The following is a 20,137-nucleotide window of genomic DNA, read 5'->3' on the forward strand; positions in this document are numbered from 1 at the left end:
CTTCTCTAACATAAAATCATAGAACTGGAAGGGATCTCGAGAGGTCATCTAGTCCAGTCCCCTGCACTCAAGGCAGGACTAGGTATTATCTAGACCATCCCTGACCGGTGTTTGTCCAACCTGCTCTTAAAAATCGCCAATGATGGAGATTCCACAACCTCCCTAGGCAATTTATTCCTGTGCTTAACCATTCTGACAGTAAGGGAGTTTTTCCTAATGTCCAACCTAAACCACTCGTACTGCAATTTAAGCCCATTACTTCTTGTCCTATCTTCAGAGGTTAAGAAGAACAATTTTTCTCCCTCCTCCTTGTAACAACCTTTTATGTACGTGGAAACTGTTGTCATGTCCCCTCTCGGTCTTCTCTTCTCCAGACTAAACAAACCCAAATTTTTCCAATCTTCCCTCATAGGTCATGTTTTCTAGACCTTTAATGATTTTTGTTGCTCTTCTCTGGGCTTTCTCCAATTTGATATGAATTTCCTGAAATGTGGCTCCCAGAACTGGACACAATACTCCAGTTGAGGCCTAATCAGCATGGAGTAGAGTGAAAGAATTACTTCTCGTATCTTGCTTACAATACTCCTGCTAACACATCCCAGAATGATGTTTGCTTTTTTTGCAACAGAGTTACACTGTTGACTCATATTTAGCTTGTGATCCACTATGACCCCCAGATCCTACCTAGGCAGTCATTTCCCAGTTTTTATGTGTGCAACTGATTGTTCCTTCCTAAGTGGAGTACTTTGCATTTGTCCTTATTGAATTTCATCCTATTTACTTCAGACCATTTCTCCACTTTGTCCAGATTATTTTGAATTTTAATCCTATCCTCCAAAGCACTTAGAACCCCTCCCAGTTTGGTATCGTCCACAAATTTTATAAGTGTACTCTCTCTGCCATTATCTAAATCATTGATGAAGATATTGAACAATACTGGACCCAGAACTGATCCATGTGCGATCCCACTCGTTATGCCTTTCCAGCATGATTGAGATGAACCTCTTGAAAAAACCTGGCAGTTTTAGTAAGGGAGCAATAGCAGCCGCGTGAAAGATTGTCTTCTTGCAAGATGTTTAAATAACACTGTAGAGATCTGTGGTTTAGTTAACTTCAGTAGCGCTGATCAAGTTGGCTATCTTATATCTTTGTCTCCTTGGGACAGGTCATCATAGTCTTGTTAGGAATATTGTATAGAGGAGTCTAATATAGCATATTAAAGGGGCACTATCAACGTTATGCTTAAAGATTTACCCACACAAACAGTTATCCTATGTTGCCGTCCTTGCCTGAAGGATTCCTGGCATGTAGCCCTTGCCCCACACTACACACACACACAAAACTGATTCTTATCCTTGTTGTAGCAGGAAAAATACAAAAACAAATGTTTGGCTTGATGTGTGAATCTTCGTAAATAAGCTGGTGCACCTATTTCATGATGCAAAGCTCTATGCACACCAGTGTATTTACAGTGAGTTGCACACTAAGCTGGGCCTTTGTTTTTAACTTCTATTTTAGCTGCTGCTGCAATGGATCATTTTGAATTGAAAAACACTGCTTATGCTTGGAACTCTTAAGGTAAGAATTTCAGTATGGGCAACTGTCAGAGTACAGGAGGTCAATTTTTAGACTTCATAATTTGAATAGTGTCCCTTTTTTGAGGAAGGCTCTCATATTACAGAAAGGAGGATCTTACAGAACCACCAGATTCATACTATTCACCTTTATCCTCAAAAAAATCAATGGCTGGAGATATTTGTGTATTTTGGATGGACGGGTATTTGTACCTCCAGAAGCCATTTAGAAGTGGTTCTCAATGTGAGAATGGGTGGGCTTACAGTATTTGGTTCCTGGATGCTGGCAGTAATGAAGAAAAATCAAATCTTGTTTTATTTTGGCTCCACAGTTGGCTCTCCAAGACAAATGAGTCCACTAAATATGTAATCATCCAGTGAGATACTGTATTCTACCTGAATTCAGAGAGATGTGTTTTTTTTCAGATTTCTGCAGAAACTGAATGCATGGCTCCATTGGGTGTAGTTAGATGGTCTTCTTTCCTGCCTGTTTTGTCTTCTATTTGATCCTGTAAGGACGTGTTAATCATATAAATATATGGCTGGAAGGGATCCTGAGAAATAATCGAGTCCAGCCCCGTTTGCTATGGCAGGACCAAGTAAACTTAGACCATCCCTGACAGGTGTTTGTCCAGCTTATTTTTAAAAGCTTCCAATGATGACGACCACAACCTCCCTTGGAAGCCTATTCCAGAGCTTAACTATCCTTATAGTTAGAAAGATTTTCCTTATATCTAACCTAAATCTCCTTTGCTGAAGATTAAGCTCATGACTTCTTGTCCTACCTTCATGGACATGGAGAAAAATTGATCGTCCTCTCTATAACAACCCTTAGCATATTTGAAAACTGTTATCAGATTGCCCCTCAGTCTTCTTTTCTCAAGACTAAACATGCCCCATTTTGTTAACCTTTCCTCATAAGTCAGGTTTTCTAAACCTTTATCATTTTTGTTGCTCTCCTCTGGACTCTTCCCAGCTTGTCCACATCTGTTCTAAGTTGTGGTGCCCAGAATTGGATACAGTACTCCAGCTGGGGCCTCACCAGTGCCAAGTAAAGTGGGACAGTTACCTCCAGTATCATACATACAACACTCCTGTTATTACGCCCCAGAATCATATTTGTCTTTTTTGCAGCTGCAGCACATTGATGACTCATTCAGTTTGTGGTCCATTATAACCACCAGATCCTTTCTTATTATTATTCCTCACTGTGCATTTGATTTTTCCTTCCTAAGTGAAGTACTTTGCACTTGTCTTTATGAAATTTTATCTTGTTGAATCCAGACCAATTCTCTTAATTTGTCAAGATCCTTTTGTATTTTAAACCTGTCCTCCAAAGTGCTTGCAAATCCTCCCAGCCTGGAGTCGCCTGCAGATTTTATCAGCATACTTTCTACTCCATTATCCAAGTCATTAATGAAAATATTGAATAGTACTGGACCCAGGACTGACCCACTGCAGGATCCCACTAGATATGCTCTCCCAATTTGACACCAAACAATTGATAACTACTCTTTTGAGTATGTTCTTTCAACCATTCGTGCACCTACTTTATAGTAATTTCATCTAGACCACATTTCACTAGTTTGCATATGAGAATGTCATGCAGAACTGTGTCAAAAGCCTTACTAAAATTAATGTATATCACATTTACTGCTTTCCCCCCCAATCCACTAAGTCAGTAATCCTATCAAAAAAGGCAATTAAATTGGTTATCCTGATTTGTTTTTGACCGTGCGCGAGGTCCCCACCGCGGTAGGGACTCCCCACAGTTGCCCAGCTGCAGCCAGCGGCTGGGGGACCCTGCAGCTACCAGCTGCCTGGGATGAGAGGACCCTACAGCAGCCCACCCCAGGGGCAGGGGAACTCCGGAACTTGCAGGCACCACATCGCAGGCACCATGACTTTCACGAAAAATATCCCTGACAAAAACTTAGCCTTAGCAGGGAAAGAGAACGAATAACTAAGGCTAAGTTTTTGTCAGGGATATTTTTTGTGAAAGTCATGGACAGGTCAAGGGCTGCGGTGAATTTTTGTTTATTTCCCATGACCTGTCCATGACTTCTACTAAAAATATGACAAAAACTTAGCCTTAGTTATTAGTTCTCTTTCCCCGTCACTGCTGCTGCGGCTCCCGAGTCCCCCACCGATGTGGTGCCTGCAAGTTCCGGAGTGCCTTTAATTATTGTCTCCTTGAGGAACTGCCAGCTTTCCGGAACTCCTATTTCTCTTAGATTTTCTTCCCATGCAACCATACTACCAGTTCTCTGAGTTTGCTAAATTCTGCTTTTTTTTTGAAGTCCATTATCCTGATTCTGCTGATCTGACTCTTTCCTTTCCTTAGAATCATGAAATCTATCATTTAATGATCACTGTCACCCAAACTGCCTTTCACCTTCAGATTTGCTACCAATTCCTCCCTGTTGGTCAGAATCAAGTCTAAAGTGGCTGTCCTCCAGTTTCTTCCTCCACTTTCTTGAACAAAAAATGGTCCCTGATACATTCCAAGAATTCATTGGAAATTTTGTGTTTTGCTGTATTACTTTCCCAACAGATATCTGGGTAGTTAGTCTCCCATTACTACCTGTTCCTGTGTTTTGGCTATCACTCTTATTTGTCTTAGAAATGCCTCATCCACCTCCTCTTCCTGATTTGGTAGTCTATAGTAGACCCCCCCCACATGACATCATCCCTATTTTTTAACCCTTTTATCTTTACCCAAAGACTCTCAACTGGTCTGTCTCCTACCTCCTCCTGGACCTTAGAAGAAGTATATCTATCCTTTTATGTACAGTGCAACCTCTCCTCCCTTTTTCTCCCCTACCTGTCCTTTCTGAACAAGCTGTGCCCCTGTATACCAATATTCCAGTCATTATCCCACCAAGTCTCTGTGATGCCAATTAAATCATAATTTAGTCCAGCTCTTCCTGTTTATTCCCCATACTCTTTTTATTTGTGAACAGACATCTAAAATGTTGATCAGATTCCCCCCGATTTCCTCCTTGTTACTCCTTTGACCCTTTTGTAATTTTCCATGTCCTCCCCTCAATATCTACCTACCTGTTAAGGTCACTTTTTTAAATTCTTACCTGAGCTTTTGTCACCTGCTGTCACTGAACCTAATTTAAAGCCCTCCTCACTAGGTTGGCAAGTCAGTGCACGAAGATGCTATTCCCCTTCTTGGTCAGGTGGACCCCATCTCTTCCCAGTAGACCTTCTTCCTGGAATAGCATCCCATGGTCAAAAAAGCCAAAGCCCTCCCTTCGATACCATGATGTGCTGGAAATGGCCCACCGTGATTATCATACACATTGTAAGGAGAGTGATCACTTTAGATAAGCTATTACCAGCAGGAGAGTGGGGTGGGGGGAAAGAAAACCTTTTGTAGTGATAAACACCCATTTTTTCATGGTCTATGTGTATAAAAACATCCTCACTGTATTTTCCACTTTATGCATCCGATGAAGTGAGCTGTAGCTCACGAAAGCTTATGCTCAAATAAATTGGTTAGTCTCTAAGGTGCCACAAGTACGCCTTTTCTTTTTGCGAATACAGACTAACACGGCTGTTACTCTGAAACCTGTAATTATCTAGATGTATAGGTCTATCAGTTCCCTTGGTTCTCTTTCACATCTGTTGTGATATATGTTCCATATACATATGGAATTAATAAACATCTACAGAACATCCATGTGATGTATTTAATACACTGATTGGGAAGCTGGAACATTCTTATATGTGCTGCAATAGTATTGTATAGGATATTAGGCAATAGCCCTTCCCCCGATGCACGAGGATTAATTGTATAGTATTAACAAGAACCACAGGATTACTGTACCAACTGCACTATATTAAGATAATTGTATTCAAAGAGAGTCAGGATTATTTCATTAGCAGCTAGAGTTTGGGTCTCAGTGTATATTGAGGGACTTCTCCACTTCTCACGTTGCTGGAAATGTAATGTAATTCCTTGCTGAAAAAAATCACCTGCTGATTTCAAAAGTAACATTGCAAGATACCAGGAGGACGCTGGGACAACACAACTGCATATCTGCCTGAGACTTGAGTCATTAATTAAATTGCAAATATTTTGGGTCTCACCGGGACTGAATATATGATGAGCCAATGGAGGATTTTTGGGGAAACAATTTAGGCAAATCTTGATTTTATAAAGCTTCAGAAGCAACCAAAACTTCCATAAAATAGGGGTTTCCATGGGAAGATACAATAGTCTGGAAACCAGAAGGGCTTCTAGATAAAAGGGCTTTGTAAAATAGTTAGCTGTATTGAAGTACCTCACTTCCATGAACAGTGGAGAGAAACCTATAGGATTTCTTGCATAAGGTTTTATTGAAGAACCATGTACTTCATAGTTAGTTTTGTCTTTCTTCCTATTACCTATGCTTTTATCTAGAGTGTATGTATGTTCAAACAATTTGCTTGATGCCTCAGTGGAAATTCTTTTGCTTATAGATTCCCATGAATTTATAACATGGAATTTAACAGAAAGGATAGGGAGCAATTGCTTTATTCCCCTTAGTAATTTCCCTATCTTTTTAAAATTTAAACTCTTTAACTTTATACACCCCTGTATTTACTTTTTCTCACATCAAACCTGTTCTCCTTCCTTTGGTATCTAAGTTTTTCTACACAAAATACAGACTATTTATTATGCAAACGTAAATGTTTTTATATGTTTCAATGTTGTGATATAATGTTTTTGAGCTTTTGTTCATCAGGCTCAGGTATTCAGAGCTCTGTAAACTAACAGAATCTTTGTCATAATCTCTGTTCATTGGTCTCTGTGATGCTGCAGGGAGTTTACCAGGAGACTCAATCGCCACCAAAGTGGAATCCAGTCAAACTGGGGAGAACTTGCCTCCAGAGACAGCTCAGCTGTTGTCCTCGCTCTCTTCACTCCAGCCCAAGATATTTGCACAGCTTCAGGTAGTCAAGTTCTCTAACACCTTCACCAAGATGGCCAGAATTTCAACCTTTGCTGTTCTGGGAATCCTGATGGAGAGGCTGAGGACTGTAAACTTCCTCTCCGCTAACTATCCCATATGCTCCCTACGTAAATTTTTGCTCTTCTTCTTAGCGAAAGCGCAGGATGCCTCAGGTGGCATGTGACCAGGATTCATCACCAAATGTGATCCACTAGTTGGATCATTAGCTTCCCTGGCCTGGGTACTGACAGGGATTGTAGCGTGAACACTGATCCGTGCCCCACAAATTTTTGCTAAGGGAAGCCAGATCTGAAGTAGCTGTCAGCCCCCTCTATGGCAACTTCCTTGCATTTTTACGCATTTTGGCTTTTACTTGGCATGTAAGTGATCCTACTGCTATCCTGTGAGCACTGTTAAATCCAGGGATTGTCATACAGACGAGTTAGGATAGATGCAGTCAGTGAGCCAACCCCACAGCCATTTATTTCCCCTTCTCTCTCACTTCTAAAACTGTATTGAGAACCAAAAAGCAGCTCCCAACTCAGACCCAGAAACTGTAGGTTTCGTTCTCTACGAACCCCAGTCTTGTCCTACTTCAGACCCACTCTTCTGCTGGGAAAAAGCACTATTGGGGAACCCAGCCTTCATTCATAATCAGTTGCAAATTTTTGTTTGACACAGTTGCCCCAAGGGCCCCAATTCAGAGCCCTGAGGGTCACAAACTCTTCACACTATGGTATTGATTGATGTAGAACACTGTGATATTGACTTACTGTCTTCTGTTTCACAGGGATTACAGCTGCAGCCAACATTCACCTCTGTGGATGGAGCAACAGCCCTGATAGCAGTAAATAACCATTCTGCTCCCAACCCTGCAAGTCTCCTGGATTCCATAGGGAGTGTGATAACCAACCACTCTCTAGTACTGAGTCAAGGACACAACCTTCACACAGGTGCCAGTCTAACCCAGAGCAACAATGCTGCCTCCGCTATTGGAAATCTGCCTATATCAGATCAAAATCTGGTCACTATGGGCCAGCTGGTAACTGTTGGAGGTGTAGAGGATACAGGAAGCCTCGAGGGAGGGATCCATCAGTTTCTTTTGGGAGACGTCCAGACCATTCCAATACGGATTGTAGACAACCATCCAGCTCTTAGTAAGTTTTTTAATCTGCCTACGGTATTTAAATGCACAAATTGAGAATTAATTTTCTTAGCCATGTGTGTTCTGGGGTGCTGTGGGGAATCTGTCATCACCAGGATACTCTTTCGAATACTGAATGAACAGATCCTACTTAGTTTCTAAAACAGCTAATTGAAATTTTTGAAAATGTTTTTGCTGAAAATGGCCTTTTTTGAATGCTTGTTTGTGTCAAAAACTGTTGAACTTTTAAAAATTTCAGTTTGTGGAATTTTTCATGACTTTTTACTCAAACTTTATCAATTTTTTTTCATTTACTAAAAACTGGTTTTTACTACATAAAACATTTTAGTTTACTAAAAACAGGTTTTTGTGGAAAATAAAATATTTTTGTTTAACAAAAGCCCTGTATGTTTCGGTAAACTAACAGTTTCAACAAGAAAAGTTTGTTAGGAGAGCTGGGATTTTGTTGTTAATGCATTTAAACTCTGCAAAACATAAGCAACTTGAAAATGTTGAAACTCTCCCCCCCCCAGCTATTTTCTAAGACGGACTCAAACTGTCTTCTGGGAGGTCTCATTTTTCTTCCAGTTTCTCCTGGGGGAGTGCAGGGCTGATCAGTTGCAACTTTTTAAATTATATACCAGTCATTTCTTGGAGTTTTAAACATTTTTCAGAAAATGCATTTAAAAAAAAATCACAGTAAAGCCAAACAAAAATGTTCTCCTCTCATAGAGTAGAGAGCCCCTGAAGGCCCTTATAATCAGGGCCTTATATTCTGTGAACCTCTGCCATAGAATTTGGTACAGAACACATCTTCTTCTAACAAATTGTGCTCCAGAATCTAAGCTTTCATTTAAAAAATTCTAAAGTTTTGAGCCCTAATGGTTGTGAAATAAACCCTTCAGATGTGGACCACATGTAGACTGAAGCAATCTTGTCTTCCTGACTCTGCAGACAGCCAGAAATGATAACTGCAAATAGCCCCATTTTTCTCAGTGTCTGCGAATTCTGAAATGTGACTTCTGAGCAGTTTAGCAGAAATAACCAGCTAATAATGTGCTTATCCTACAATCCCAAATTGCCTCTCATATCTTTGCAAGTGCCCAAAGCCACAACTTTCTCCTAACCATCTGTCAACCCCCCTTCTCCCCCCCCCCCGCTTCCTCACTGACAACTTTTTAAGTGCACTTACGTTTTCTCGGTACTAAATTCTGCACTACTTTGAAAATTCAGAATGTAGGGAAAGCATTAAATATACTGAAATTAACAACAAAATTATGCAAGGGGGCATTTACTGATTGTATCATCTATTTCTAATTTAAGCCAACCAAAATCTTAATGTTTAAATGTATCTAAAATTGTCCCGAACTTTCCAGTCTTTTGCACTGGAATGTTGTTTTTGAAGCTATTCCAAACTCTTATAATTGACCTTAACTGTTCTCCTCAAAAAAATCTGTTTTTATTGTTGGTATAAGGATTCTAGAAAGGTCATCAAAAATGTCTCTTCTGCTCTCTAGTCCATCAGTCATTCTGTGTGGCCTTTCAAGCTAGATGGTGCTGTCACTCTAAACAACATAAAAGCAAAATATTGGTGGAAAGATGTGTGAATTTTTAAAGAAATATTTTATTCAAAACAGAAAAAGAACACAGGGGAGTAAAATTATAGAAACAAGACAATTTAACAACAAAATGTAGCTCATTTATATTTTCCTGGAGGCCTCTCCACATCCCTTGAGAGTACCTCATTTTATTTGTGCTGAACACCCCCATCGCCTCATAGTCATCATACTTCTTGGCCTGGAAAGTGTGCGGGAATCCTTTCATAACATAACAGTGTCACTCATTAATTGTCAGGAGGAGATGTTTATAAACAACACCAGATACTTCGTCTTCTTAAGGGGCCAAGTAATCCTGTTGGAGAATCCTGGAGAGTAAGAAGCCAGGAAACAATCTAGAGCTAGATTCAGAATTTTCCCCAATTAGTCCAGTGTTATTGGGCAGGCCCAAACTGAGATAATTTACAGGAACAAATCAACTTTTTTGTGCTGGACTTTGTGGATTCTGAGATACTGGTCCCAGATGCACATTCAGGACAAGTCAGTTAAAATCATTCTTTACAATCTCTCTTATCTGACTGGTAGTTAAATACTAGAGTAGCTTGGCTGATGAAAATATGTAACCTGTCCAGCATGATCATTTCTGTCCAGCATGGTCACTTGTTTGTACTGGGGATGAAGTTCTAAGCTATTATTTAAAACAACTTTTCTATTGTAATCTGTCTCTTTCATACCCACAATTGTTCATTGACAACCTCTTCCCAAAAAGTACTTGTTTTAAGATGACAAGTTTGTGTATTTAAGTGGACGAACCAAATTCAGTCTTGGTGTACTTGCATACAGCTCCCACGTCTTCAGTCTGATAGTACTTACATCACTGCTGAATTTGTCTCTGTATATTTATAAGAGACACCTAAGATTCATACCTGAAGAATAGACTCCTCATATTGTTAAAAAAAAGGACTCCTTAGAGAAAGTAACGTTATACATTCCAGTCCATTTATTCTTTTTCGTGCATAAAACTATTTCAGATTTTTGTTAAGAAGTTTATTATCGCAACAAATTTAATTCTGCTTGCTTAATCTTCTAACACAGCAAGTGTTATGACTTTTTTAAACTACTGAAATACTGATCTCTCAAATGCCCCATCATGTTCTAGCCTAAATCATCATGTTTTCCCAAGCTACAGTAATTTTTTCCTTCTAATTATATACAGTTCTTAAGAGCTAAGTGTTATCGATGGAGTTTTGACCTTAATGTTTTGTTTTGTGTTTTGCTTTTAAAGTTGAAGAAAATCCAGAGGGTACCATTTGTGTGGGCCAAGTTAAACAAGAACCCAGAGAACAAGCATTGTCTGTGGAGGCAGATAGAATCAGAGACTGCCAGAACTCTGCCACTATTTAAATCCATGAAGGCATTAAGGATTTGCAACTCAGAGGACTCTAAATGTCTTGGAAAAGAAAGCGGATATTCTCCAAACAATGCCATTCTTCAAAATGACATTGTGACAGTCAGTATAGGCACCATACACTAGTTCTGACAGACAGCTGCTTTGATTTACAGCTGATACGGTTCACTGCCAATTCCAGGTCATTCAGTTCCCATGTGGAACACCTCCTCCTTCTTCCCTTCCATACTATCCAGATGGTCTATTTTGCTCAGTATTTCAGTAGGTCTTCCAAAGTGAAATCCCTGAGTTCTATAATATGAATCAGAATGCTACTCTCACTAATCTCTTTGAAACCCTCACCTATCCTGGTACTCCAAAGACAACAGAATCTGCCCTTAAATGCATCAACAATGGCAGTCATTTTGAGAGAAAAATAAAGTCTTTGGAAATCAAGATGCAGAACTTTAAAAGTGCCAAGGGCAAGGGATGCATGAAAAATGTGGACTGCATCTGATAGGAATGTTAGTGATGGAAAGGTGAAATTGCCAGGTGAAAATAAAACTGGGTTATGGAACTGGAGTAGATGGAATGAAGAGTAGAAGAGGATTATGTTTTGATGTATTTAACATTCTGGCTTTATCATGGGTTTACTTTCTCAACCTGCAGCCTTTATATTGAAAGGGCAGCAGCCAGCTGGTCATAATGACTAAAAGCAACAGTTGCATCTCCTGTGGAAAGATTGGTGGTAGTGTTTTAGCTTACTTCCCTCTTTGTGCACTTATACTTTACATTCACGTAGGCATATGATTTAATATGCTGATGGTCATGGCATAGGTATTAGTGATACCATGATTAAAAACAATATTCCAAATCTGAGCCATCTGCTATGTTGAGATAAGCGGTAGAAAAACAAACAACATACAGAGGTGCTCTTTGTGGTGGTCAGAAAATAAATGGGTCTCAAGTTTTGCCTAAGACAGCTGTTAGGACTGAACAAGGGTCTATGTTGTTTCTCGTCAGTTACATTTCAGGAGCTAATTGAATTAATGCCAGAGGAATTTTTTTTTTCTGCATCGTCGTCAAAGTCAAGTCCGTAACAAGCAGCAAGAACTGAGTTATATTTTATGTGCCAGGCAGAATTCATAATGAATGACTCATACTTACAAATATTTTAAAATCAGTTTTAAGCAATAAAGGAAATAAAACTGATACAACATAACTAGGAAATTAAATAACAGTAAGTTTGCTTCAGATGTTGTTTATAGCAGCATTCAGAACCACCATAGGTTCAGTTCTACCAGCATATGTATTATTAACCCGTATTTCCAGGGATTGATAACTCAGTGATAACAGTTCACTCTTGTTTATATGACTTGCAAGATCAGTTTGACTATGGTTTTACTTACAGATTTGCAAAGGAAAAATTATTACAAGTATTATTTGTGCATATAAAGGACAAAAACGGTTCAGATCAATGTTATTAATGTGCGTTTAAAGCGTGCACAAACATCTTTAAATATTAGAAATCTGAAATAATCTTGAATTGCTTACTTTTGTGCACTTAAAGCTAAAGATCCTTGAAATATCCCATTGTGTTTAGGATCTCCAAATATCTTTACATGCTGCATCAGTTAAGGTCTTACCTCTAAAAATCTTTACTCCAGTAAGTATTCCTAATACTGTTAACGCTGTTAAAATCTAATTTTTGTGGTTTAAATGGTTTAAATTGGGACATTCCTACAGGGATTGCTCTTTTTAAGTAAGAGCCAAGATTACTTCATGTGGGCAGTTATAGAATCTCCAGTTGTGTGGGGTCTCATAGATTGCATTTGAACTCATTTCATTTATGGTTTGCCTTATACATTTCTGTGTAGGTAAATTCAGTGATATGCTGTGCATTTTATATTTCCGTTAAAGTTGTGGTATCTCATGTAGAATGGATGTTTGGTCCTGCTTCATTTATAGCCCCGGCGTGCACAGCATACAGGATTATGTTTTTCTTTAAAATTCTGTCAGCAGTATGTTAGCAGTTGATTCCTCCTCCCACTCAGCTACCGTTGAATATCATTTAGCTTTTCCTGCTACTCTTACAATTTCAGTTGGTACATTCCAAGATAAATCACCCTCCTCAGTATTCTGTGATATTGACATTGAAATCTTGATTCAGAACAGCAAATTAATATTAAAAATTACCAGTGACAGGTTTAAAAGAATTCTAGATTCCTGATTCATGTAAAAATCGAAGGCAAAAACTTTGCAATGATTAAATACCCATCAATTGTTGCGTATTTCCCCAGTGACAATGTTGAGGAAGGACTATTCTTTTGCCAGTTACTATTTCTCCTAATATAACACATGATCTGATTATACACTAAGCAGGAGAAAATTCAAAGGATATAGACTTTACTCATAGTGAATACAGGCTGCTAAAGGAAAAGCTCCTTTAGGCCATTTTGAATAGCAGACTAAGGAGTGACTTTTCCCAATCTAGCTTGAATTGCACAGTTCCCTGAAAAGAATAGAACCAGAAGTTTTTTGTCAAGAGGGTGCAGATAGAGATAAATTTCAAGGGGTCAGTTATGGAATGAAAGAAATTACATATAAATGTAAAAGTTTTAATCTCTGGTTTTTGCCGTCCCATTTCTCCTGTTTTTTATTTATAGAACATTGTAAAATAATTGATTTTATTTTAAATATTTCTGTGGCTGATACTCAAATTGTCGTTTCAAAATTAACTTCAAATTCTTTAAATTCTAATTCTTTTCTGTCTAAATGTATACTCTGGTTATGTCACTGTTGTTTTTGGAGAGAGCGTAGTCTTTCCTCTTACAAAGTTATGTTTACTCTACGTGTGTTATGTTTCACACAATCTGAAGTGATCTGGACACATAGGCCCACTTGTACTCAAATTGGTGTTTTGGTTCGCTAGGTTCCAACTGAAGGTTACAGATAAAAGGCCCGATTCTCCTCTCATGCACATGTATAAACTACATTGATTTCATTGTAGTTACATCAGTGTTAAACTAGTGTGAGTGAAAGAAGAATCGAGCACAGTGCTGTTCTGAGTATGTTGCATAGTCATTTAATTTGAGTTTACATGTAAAATAATTGGATATCAGCTCACAGTAGGCGTTAGAAACATTTCTAAAGTTAACTCTGGCTTCCTCAAAACACTTGTTTTACAAGCCTACTAATTCTGAGCTTGCACAGGGTTTTCAGTGAACTAATTCTTCACCAATCTTTCCTCCTTATGTCAGTTGCTCACGAAGAGTGATTGGTCTGCTTCATAAGAAGGGCTGTGTGCATGCAAAAACTGTTAGTTAAAATGCAGAAAAATCACCTAAAAGACATGGGTCCATGGTTCTCGTTCAAGGCTGGAAACCAGCAAGGCTTTTTCTTTCTGTGCTGTCAAGACACAAGCTTGATGGTGTGTCTGAAGAATGTTTCAGTTTGTACAAAGTTTAAAGAGAGACAAATCTATATATATTGTAACTTAATGTATAGTGTTCCTTGTTGAAATGTAAAGTTTTTTTTTTTGTTTTTTTTTAAGAAACAGCCTGTATTGTGTGATGATTGTCTTGGTTGTATTCTTCCTACAGGTTGAGGTGCTGTTTGTGTTAATGCTGCTTATCTAAAATAATTGCTTTTGATACAGATATGTTAATATTGACTCCTGAAACTGTCCATAAATACCAAAACTTTGAAAATGCTAAACCTTATATAAAAAAAAACAAACCCAAAAAACTAGAGTTAACTGGCCATTCTCAACATGACAAAAGTTTTGCTTGTTTAAAAGGAAAACTTCCATGGACACTTTTTCCCAAACAAAAAATCTATAGAATTGTGTGTTTCCTAATCAGAAACCCACACATGTTTATGGTGTATGTTTCCCCACTGCAATATGCAAAGGTTGAAAGTGCCTAAATCCAAGTAAGTATCCATTTATTATTTTACAGCAATGCAGGTGTACATATTGATATGTGCACTGCCCTGTTGGCCTTGAAGTCTAAAGTTAGCTGTAAGACATACTAGCCTAGTTTGCCGCCTACATTGAGATTTTCCCCCCTTCCTCATGGTTCCTTCAGGGATCACAGTTTGTCACCAGACAGGCCATGGAGGCCAACTCCAAGTCTCTGGGATCGATAGGCAGCCAAAGTCGTCTGTGCATAAGACCTTTGCCTCTTCAATCTGCTCCTGGTGGTTCACTGTGTTCCTGGCAGTGTGGCTTCATTGGAGCTGTGCTACCAAGGACAAACCCTGCAGCTGGCTTTCAGGGTAGGATTGAGAGGGCTCAGCAGGGAAAACTGTACAGCCTCATACTGTATTTTCCTGGATTGTGGGGGAGGGGGTTTGGTGGACGGGGCGGGGGGGACAGCAAAGCTGAGTCCCAAAGGAAGGAATGTTTGGGCTGCTTGAGCAGGGGTCAGGAAAGTGCAACCTATGGGAGATTGTAGGAGACACCACAGGGAGGAGCATGAAAGCTCCTGCAGAGGGGTATAGGTGTAGGGCGGTGTTCATGAGGAGAAAGGTGTTTGAGGGCTGGGGTCCCTGCAGAGGAAGGAGCTGGGCTTGGGGTGTTCCATCTGGTGGTGGAGGAGCCTCCATATGGAGGAAGGTGCTGGGGGCTGAGTTTCCCGCAGTAGGGTATTGATGTGGGCTGCATTGGGGTGTTTCCATAGGGTTCCTCAGTTCTGTAGCTGGATTCTGAACCTGTCACAAAGGCCTGACATGGCTGCGGAATCTCTGGCTGTAGTAGGCAAAGGCTACTCTGGGGAGCCGCAACCATGTACAAGATAAGACACTCTTCACTTCCCACAGACCTGAAGCTCTGTTCCTGTTTCGGTCAGTACCAGGGACAAGTAAACTCCTGGCCGTAGCCTGATAGGCACCCCCATCTTGTAGCAGGGGAGAGAAAATCCCTGCTCAAAGCCTCTGACCCAGAAGAGAGGCTTCTCCCCTTAGGTTTACCAGGAAGCCATGCCTTGTTTCCTAGGCCTAATATCTCCTATTAGCCTATCGCTCCCCTCCTACAGCCTCAGCTTTCCCTATCCCAAATGCACACAATCTCCACCCAAGCCCTGGAGGCCTCTGTTCCTTTAGCTTGTCCCCTTACCAGTGCCAAGCCCACCGGTCACAGGTCCACCTACCCCAGTTCCCAGTCTGCTCCTGTCCACTGGGAGGAGTTGGTGGGTGCCCCTCTTGCCAGATCCTGGTAGAGTTGCCTCTGTGTGTCAATTTTTCTGTTCATTTTCTTTCCTGGTGTTTTCTTTCTCTCATTTTTTCCTCCTTCCTTTATGGTTGGTGGTTCTTTTGCTCAACTTGTGGTTCTTTCCCCCATCTCAGGGATTCCCACTCCCCAGCAAGGACCAGCACAGGTTCAGGGGGAATGGCAGGCAGCTAATTTGCATAGAGCTACTTGGTTTTAATCACAGCAACAAAGCACCTTTTGTAGTTGGGGGGAGGTAGGGAGGGCAGCAGTGTGGATCTGCGTCCGATTCGGGCAGCTCTCTTCACTCTCTGCTTCTTTCTTCCAGCACATGCTGAGAATAAATTAAACTGATGTTCCTCCCAGTGGTCTGGATTGAGAAACTGCCCTGTCCCCTTATCTTTCATACCGTGCCAGCTCTTCACTACACTTTGGGTGATAGCTGCCTGCCTACTTCCCCATCTACTGATAAACTATGGTGCACTCCTCCCCCTATATAAGTAGAATTTTTTTTGTTATTTTTAAATTTTTTTATTTTTTGAGTTTCACTGAAGAAAACCATGAAAGAGGCTGAAGTCTCTTCAGGAATTATCAGACGGAACGTGCTCTTCAAATCCCTCACTCCAACAGGCAATCTGTTCATTTCTCTATCATGTAGTGATGGAAGCTGACTGTCTTTTATAGGCTCTTTGCTAAGGAAACTTCATTTGCCCAGTCTAGACAAAGTTTTTGGAGCCCAGAATAAACTGAAATAATTATCTTCTTATAGCAGCACATGTTGAGATCTGATTAGTGAGTGTTAAAGGCACTGTTTAAAACAAGCTGCTTTATTATTTATTTGTAGGTAGTAAGCTGGATACAACTAAGCAGCAAAGACGAATGAAGGTATGATCTTTTACCCTGCAGAAACCTCAATGTCTGTCGGCTTTTTTTCTGTCAATATAAACTGTTACTCCTGCTACTTTGAGTAAAATAGCTGACTTAGCCTCCAGCTCCTTTCTCAGGCAGTATATTCACTTAAAATAAATCAATGGAGATGTGTTTTCCAAGGGGCCCTGACAGGGATGAACACAAACAGTAATGTTAACTGTCAAGAAAGATTAGCAGACGTTTAACATTTAGGGCTACATCTTCATCTGCAGCAATGCAAAGGGGACTGAAAGCTGCCTTAAGGGAACAGCTGAGGGGTTCCCCCTGTAGTGGGAACTCTCGGCAAGCATAGGGGCTGGCCGAGTTAGGAACACAGTGGATCAGATCAGTGGTCCAGCTAATTTGGCATACTACCACCAACAGTGGTCTATACCAGATGCTTCAGAGGAAAGTGCAAGAATCGTTTAAAAGGCATGTCCGGGTTCCCTCCCTACTCTGAACTCTAGGGTACAGATGTGGGGACCCGCATGAAAGACCCCCTAAGCTTATTTCTACCAGCTTAGGGTAAAACTTCCCCAAGGCACAAACTCTTTGCCCTTGGAGGGTACGCTGCCACCACCAAGTGATTTAACAAAGAATCAGGGAAAGGACCATTTGGAGTTCCTATTCCCCCAAAATATCCCCCCAAGCCCTTACACCCCCTTTCCTGGGGAGATTTGAGAATAATATCCTAACCAATTGGTTACAAAGTGATCACAGACCCAAACCCCTGGGTCTTAGGACCATAGAGAAATCAGTCTGGCTCTTAAAAGAAACAGAACTTTATTAGAAAAAAGGTAAAAGAAGAACCTCTGTAAAATTAGAAGGGAAGCTAATCTCACAGGGCAATCAGATTTAAAACACAGAGGATTTCCCTCTGGGCAAAAACTTTAAAGTTACAAAAGAAAACCAGGAATATACCTTCCTCTCAGCACAGAGAAAATCACAAGCCAAAACAAAAGTAAACTAACGCATTTCCTTGCTACTATTTACTAATTCTAATGGAATTGGATTGCTTGCTTTCTTGATCTCTCTCCGGCAAGCACACACAACAGACAGACCCAGAACAGAAAAACAAAAGCCTTCCTCTCCCTCCCCCCCAGATTTGAAAGTATCTTGTTCCCTTATCGGTCCTTTTGGTCAGGTGCCAGCCAGGTTACCTGAGCTTCTTACCCCTTTACAGGTAAAAGGATTTTGTGCCTCTGGCCAGGAGGGATTTTATAGTACTGTATACAGAAAGGTGGTTACCCTTCCCTTTATATTTATGACAAGGCAGTTATGGGATAACCTGCCCCCAGGGAAGGTTTCTTCCTAACACCCCAATAGCAAAAAGAAAGTTTAAGCCCTGAAGCAGGGGGGATGATATCCCTCCCAAGTTGAGAGTTTTGGTTCTATTTAAAGAGAAGCCGCTGATCCAATACCTTCCCCATCCTGAGCCCTCACTATCTTTGCATCTAGGAACCATTGCTGCTTTTAGTTTAACCTTTTATATTAAAAACTAACTAGATGTTTGGGTTTATGGTATAGGTTGCCCAGCTTTCCAATCCAATTACATTTAGTGCAGTGTAGAGACACAGATGATAGATTTATTTGTTGTGAAGGCCAAGACTATAACAGGGTTCAAAAAAGAACTAGGTAAGTTCATGGAGGATAGGTCCATCAATGGCTATTAGCCAGGATAGTGTCCCTAGCCTCTGTTTGCCAGAAGCTGGGAATGAGCGACAGGGGATGAACCACTTGATAATTACCTGTTCTGTTCATTCCTTCTGAAGCACCTGGCACTGGCCACTGTCGGAAGACAGGATACTGGGCTAGATGGACCTTTGGTCTGACCCAGTATGGTCGTTCTAATGTTCTTATTTGTGTTTTGGGAAGCCAGTAGTCAAGGTCTATTTTTTTTAATGGGTTGGCATTCATTAAACTGTTTACAATTCAGATTACTTAGCCATGTTTGTTATATTTCAAATGTCCTCCATACAGTGTCTTCAGTGTTCTGCTTACAAGATGGTTGTGAACCATTCAGCATGTGTCAGGCTAATGGGGTTTCTCTAGTTTCTCGGAATGACTCTTTTGTTACCATTAAGGAGGCATTTTGTTCCCAGTGGGGTGAGGTGATTGCCTGCTGGTCTAAAAAGGCAGAACTCACTCTGTCACCATCTAAATAGCTGCTTAAGCTGTTAAACGCTTATTTTCTCCCTTCTGTTTGGTATAATAGTGGTAATGTTAATAGAATGCACTTTTGCTCTCCCCAAAAGTCTGTAACCACATCAAAAATTAATGTCTGCTTTCCCTTGGCATCCATTCTCCAGCCTTATTGACAGCTAACAGAGCACCAGCTTCCATTCTGTAACAGTTAAACAGCACATTAGTCTAAGCTAATTAAATTTCTCCCTTTCCCCAAGCCCTTTTCTAATGAAGAATGACATGGCTTGGAGGAGGAGGAAATTCTTAGTTGCACTGTGATCACTTAACTTTGAGGTACCAGATATGAAGGCAATGGAGAGTAAAAACATACGCATAGCAGATCTTCAGATCTAATCTTTAGCCATTTTTCCAAAGGTACCTATGCGGTCTGTGTCGTTTACACTATGGCAGCAGTTGTACAGCTTTTCTTGCCAATAAAGTATAATTGAACTGGATTTGTAGCTCTGCTCTTTAGGCTGTATATGCTTAGGGCGGCGTATAGAGTCCTTATGCTGCATGTCCCCCTAGCACGGGTATGAATGACAATGTAAAGGTGAGGCACTGCTTAGCCAAGTAGAGTAACAACTCTGGTAGTGTCCTGCTGCCTCTCTGCTTCTGGAGCCTTTCCCTGCCACAGTGAAAGGCTGTATACTGCTGTGTGTAGCTATATGTACCATACACGCCACCAGCCGTGCAGACGAGGCCTTAGTTAAATTAAATGGTAATGGTTATTATTTGTATTTCAGTAGCTCTGGCGGCTCTAACTGAGATCAGGGCCCCATGGGACTAGGGGCTGGGGACACACATAATGAGAGAGCAAAAAGTTTGCAATCTAAATGGGTAAGACAGACAAAGAGTGAGGAGGGGAAACAGAGCCACAGAGAAGTGAAGTGACTTGCCTACGGTTACAAAACAGGGCAGTGACAGAGCCCAGAGCCCAGGTTTTCGAACGCCCAGTCTATCACCTACACCATGGTGCCTCCCATTATAAATACAAATGCTTATACTTTAATTTGGACTTTAATGATTTTCTGTGCTTGTTCTTTTAAGACTTTCTACAGGCTTGCTTTGGATATCGTAGTCATGAACAAGGTGTGCAAGATATTCCGGAAGGGACTGATGGGGTTCAGGGGATTTCAGTTCATTGATATGACTGCCCAGGAATCCCTGGCCTTTGGTATGGAAGAAGTAAGGGATTTTACAACATAGAATAAAATCATCCTCTTCC

The 20,137-nt window shown here is 40.5% G+C and overlaps 1 protein-coding gene across 2 annotated transcripts in view; it reads left to right on the forward strand.

Moving 5' to 3' along the window:
- The window catches only part of CARF (calcium responsive transcription factor), a 49,541-nt gene extending 35,227 nt beyond the window's left edge, over positions 1 to 14,314 (forward strand). For both annotated transcript variants that reach the window (XM_084643184.1, XM_084643185.1), the window contains 3 exons: positions 6,391 to 6,521; positions 7,311 to 7,677; positions 10,506 to 14,314. In XM_084643184.1, the coding sequence (XP_084499310.1) occupies positions 6,391 to 6,521; positions 7,311 to 7,677; positions 10,506 to 10,624 (617 nt within the window). In that variant the 3' untranslated portion in view covers positions 10,625 to 14,314. The remainder of the gene's footprint in view (positions 1 to 6,390; positions 6,522 to 7,310; positions 7,678 to 10,505) is intronic.
- Positions 14,315 to 20,137: the final 5,823 nt, after the last annotated feature.

This window comes from Lepidochelys olivacea (genome assembly GCF_965140295.1).
Source record: "Lepidochelys olivacea isolate rLepOli2 genome assembly, chromosome: 11".
Classification (NCBI taxonomy): Eukaryota; Metazoa; Chordata; order Testudines; family Cheloniidae; genus Lepidochelys; species Lepidochelys olivacea.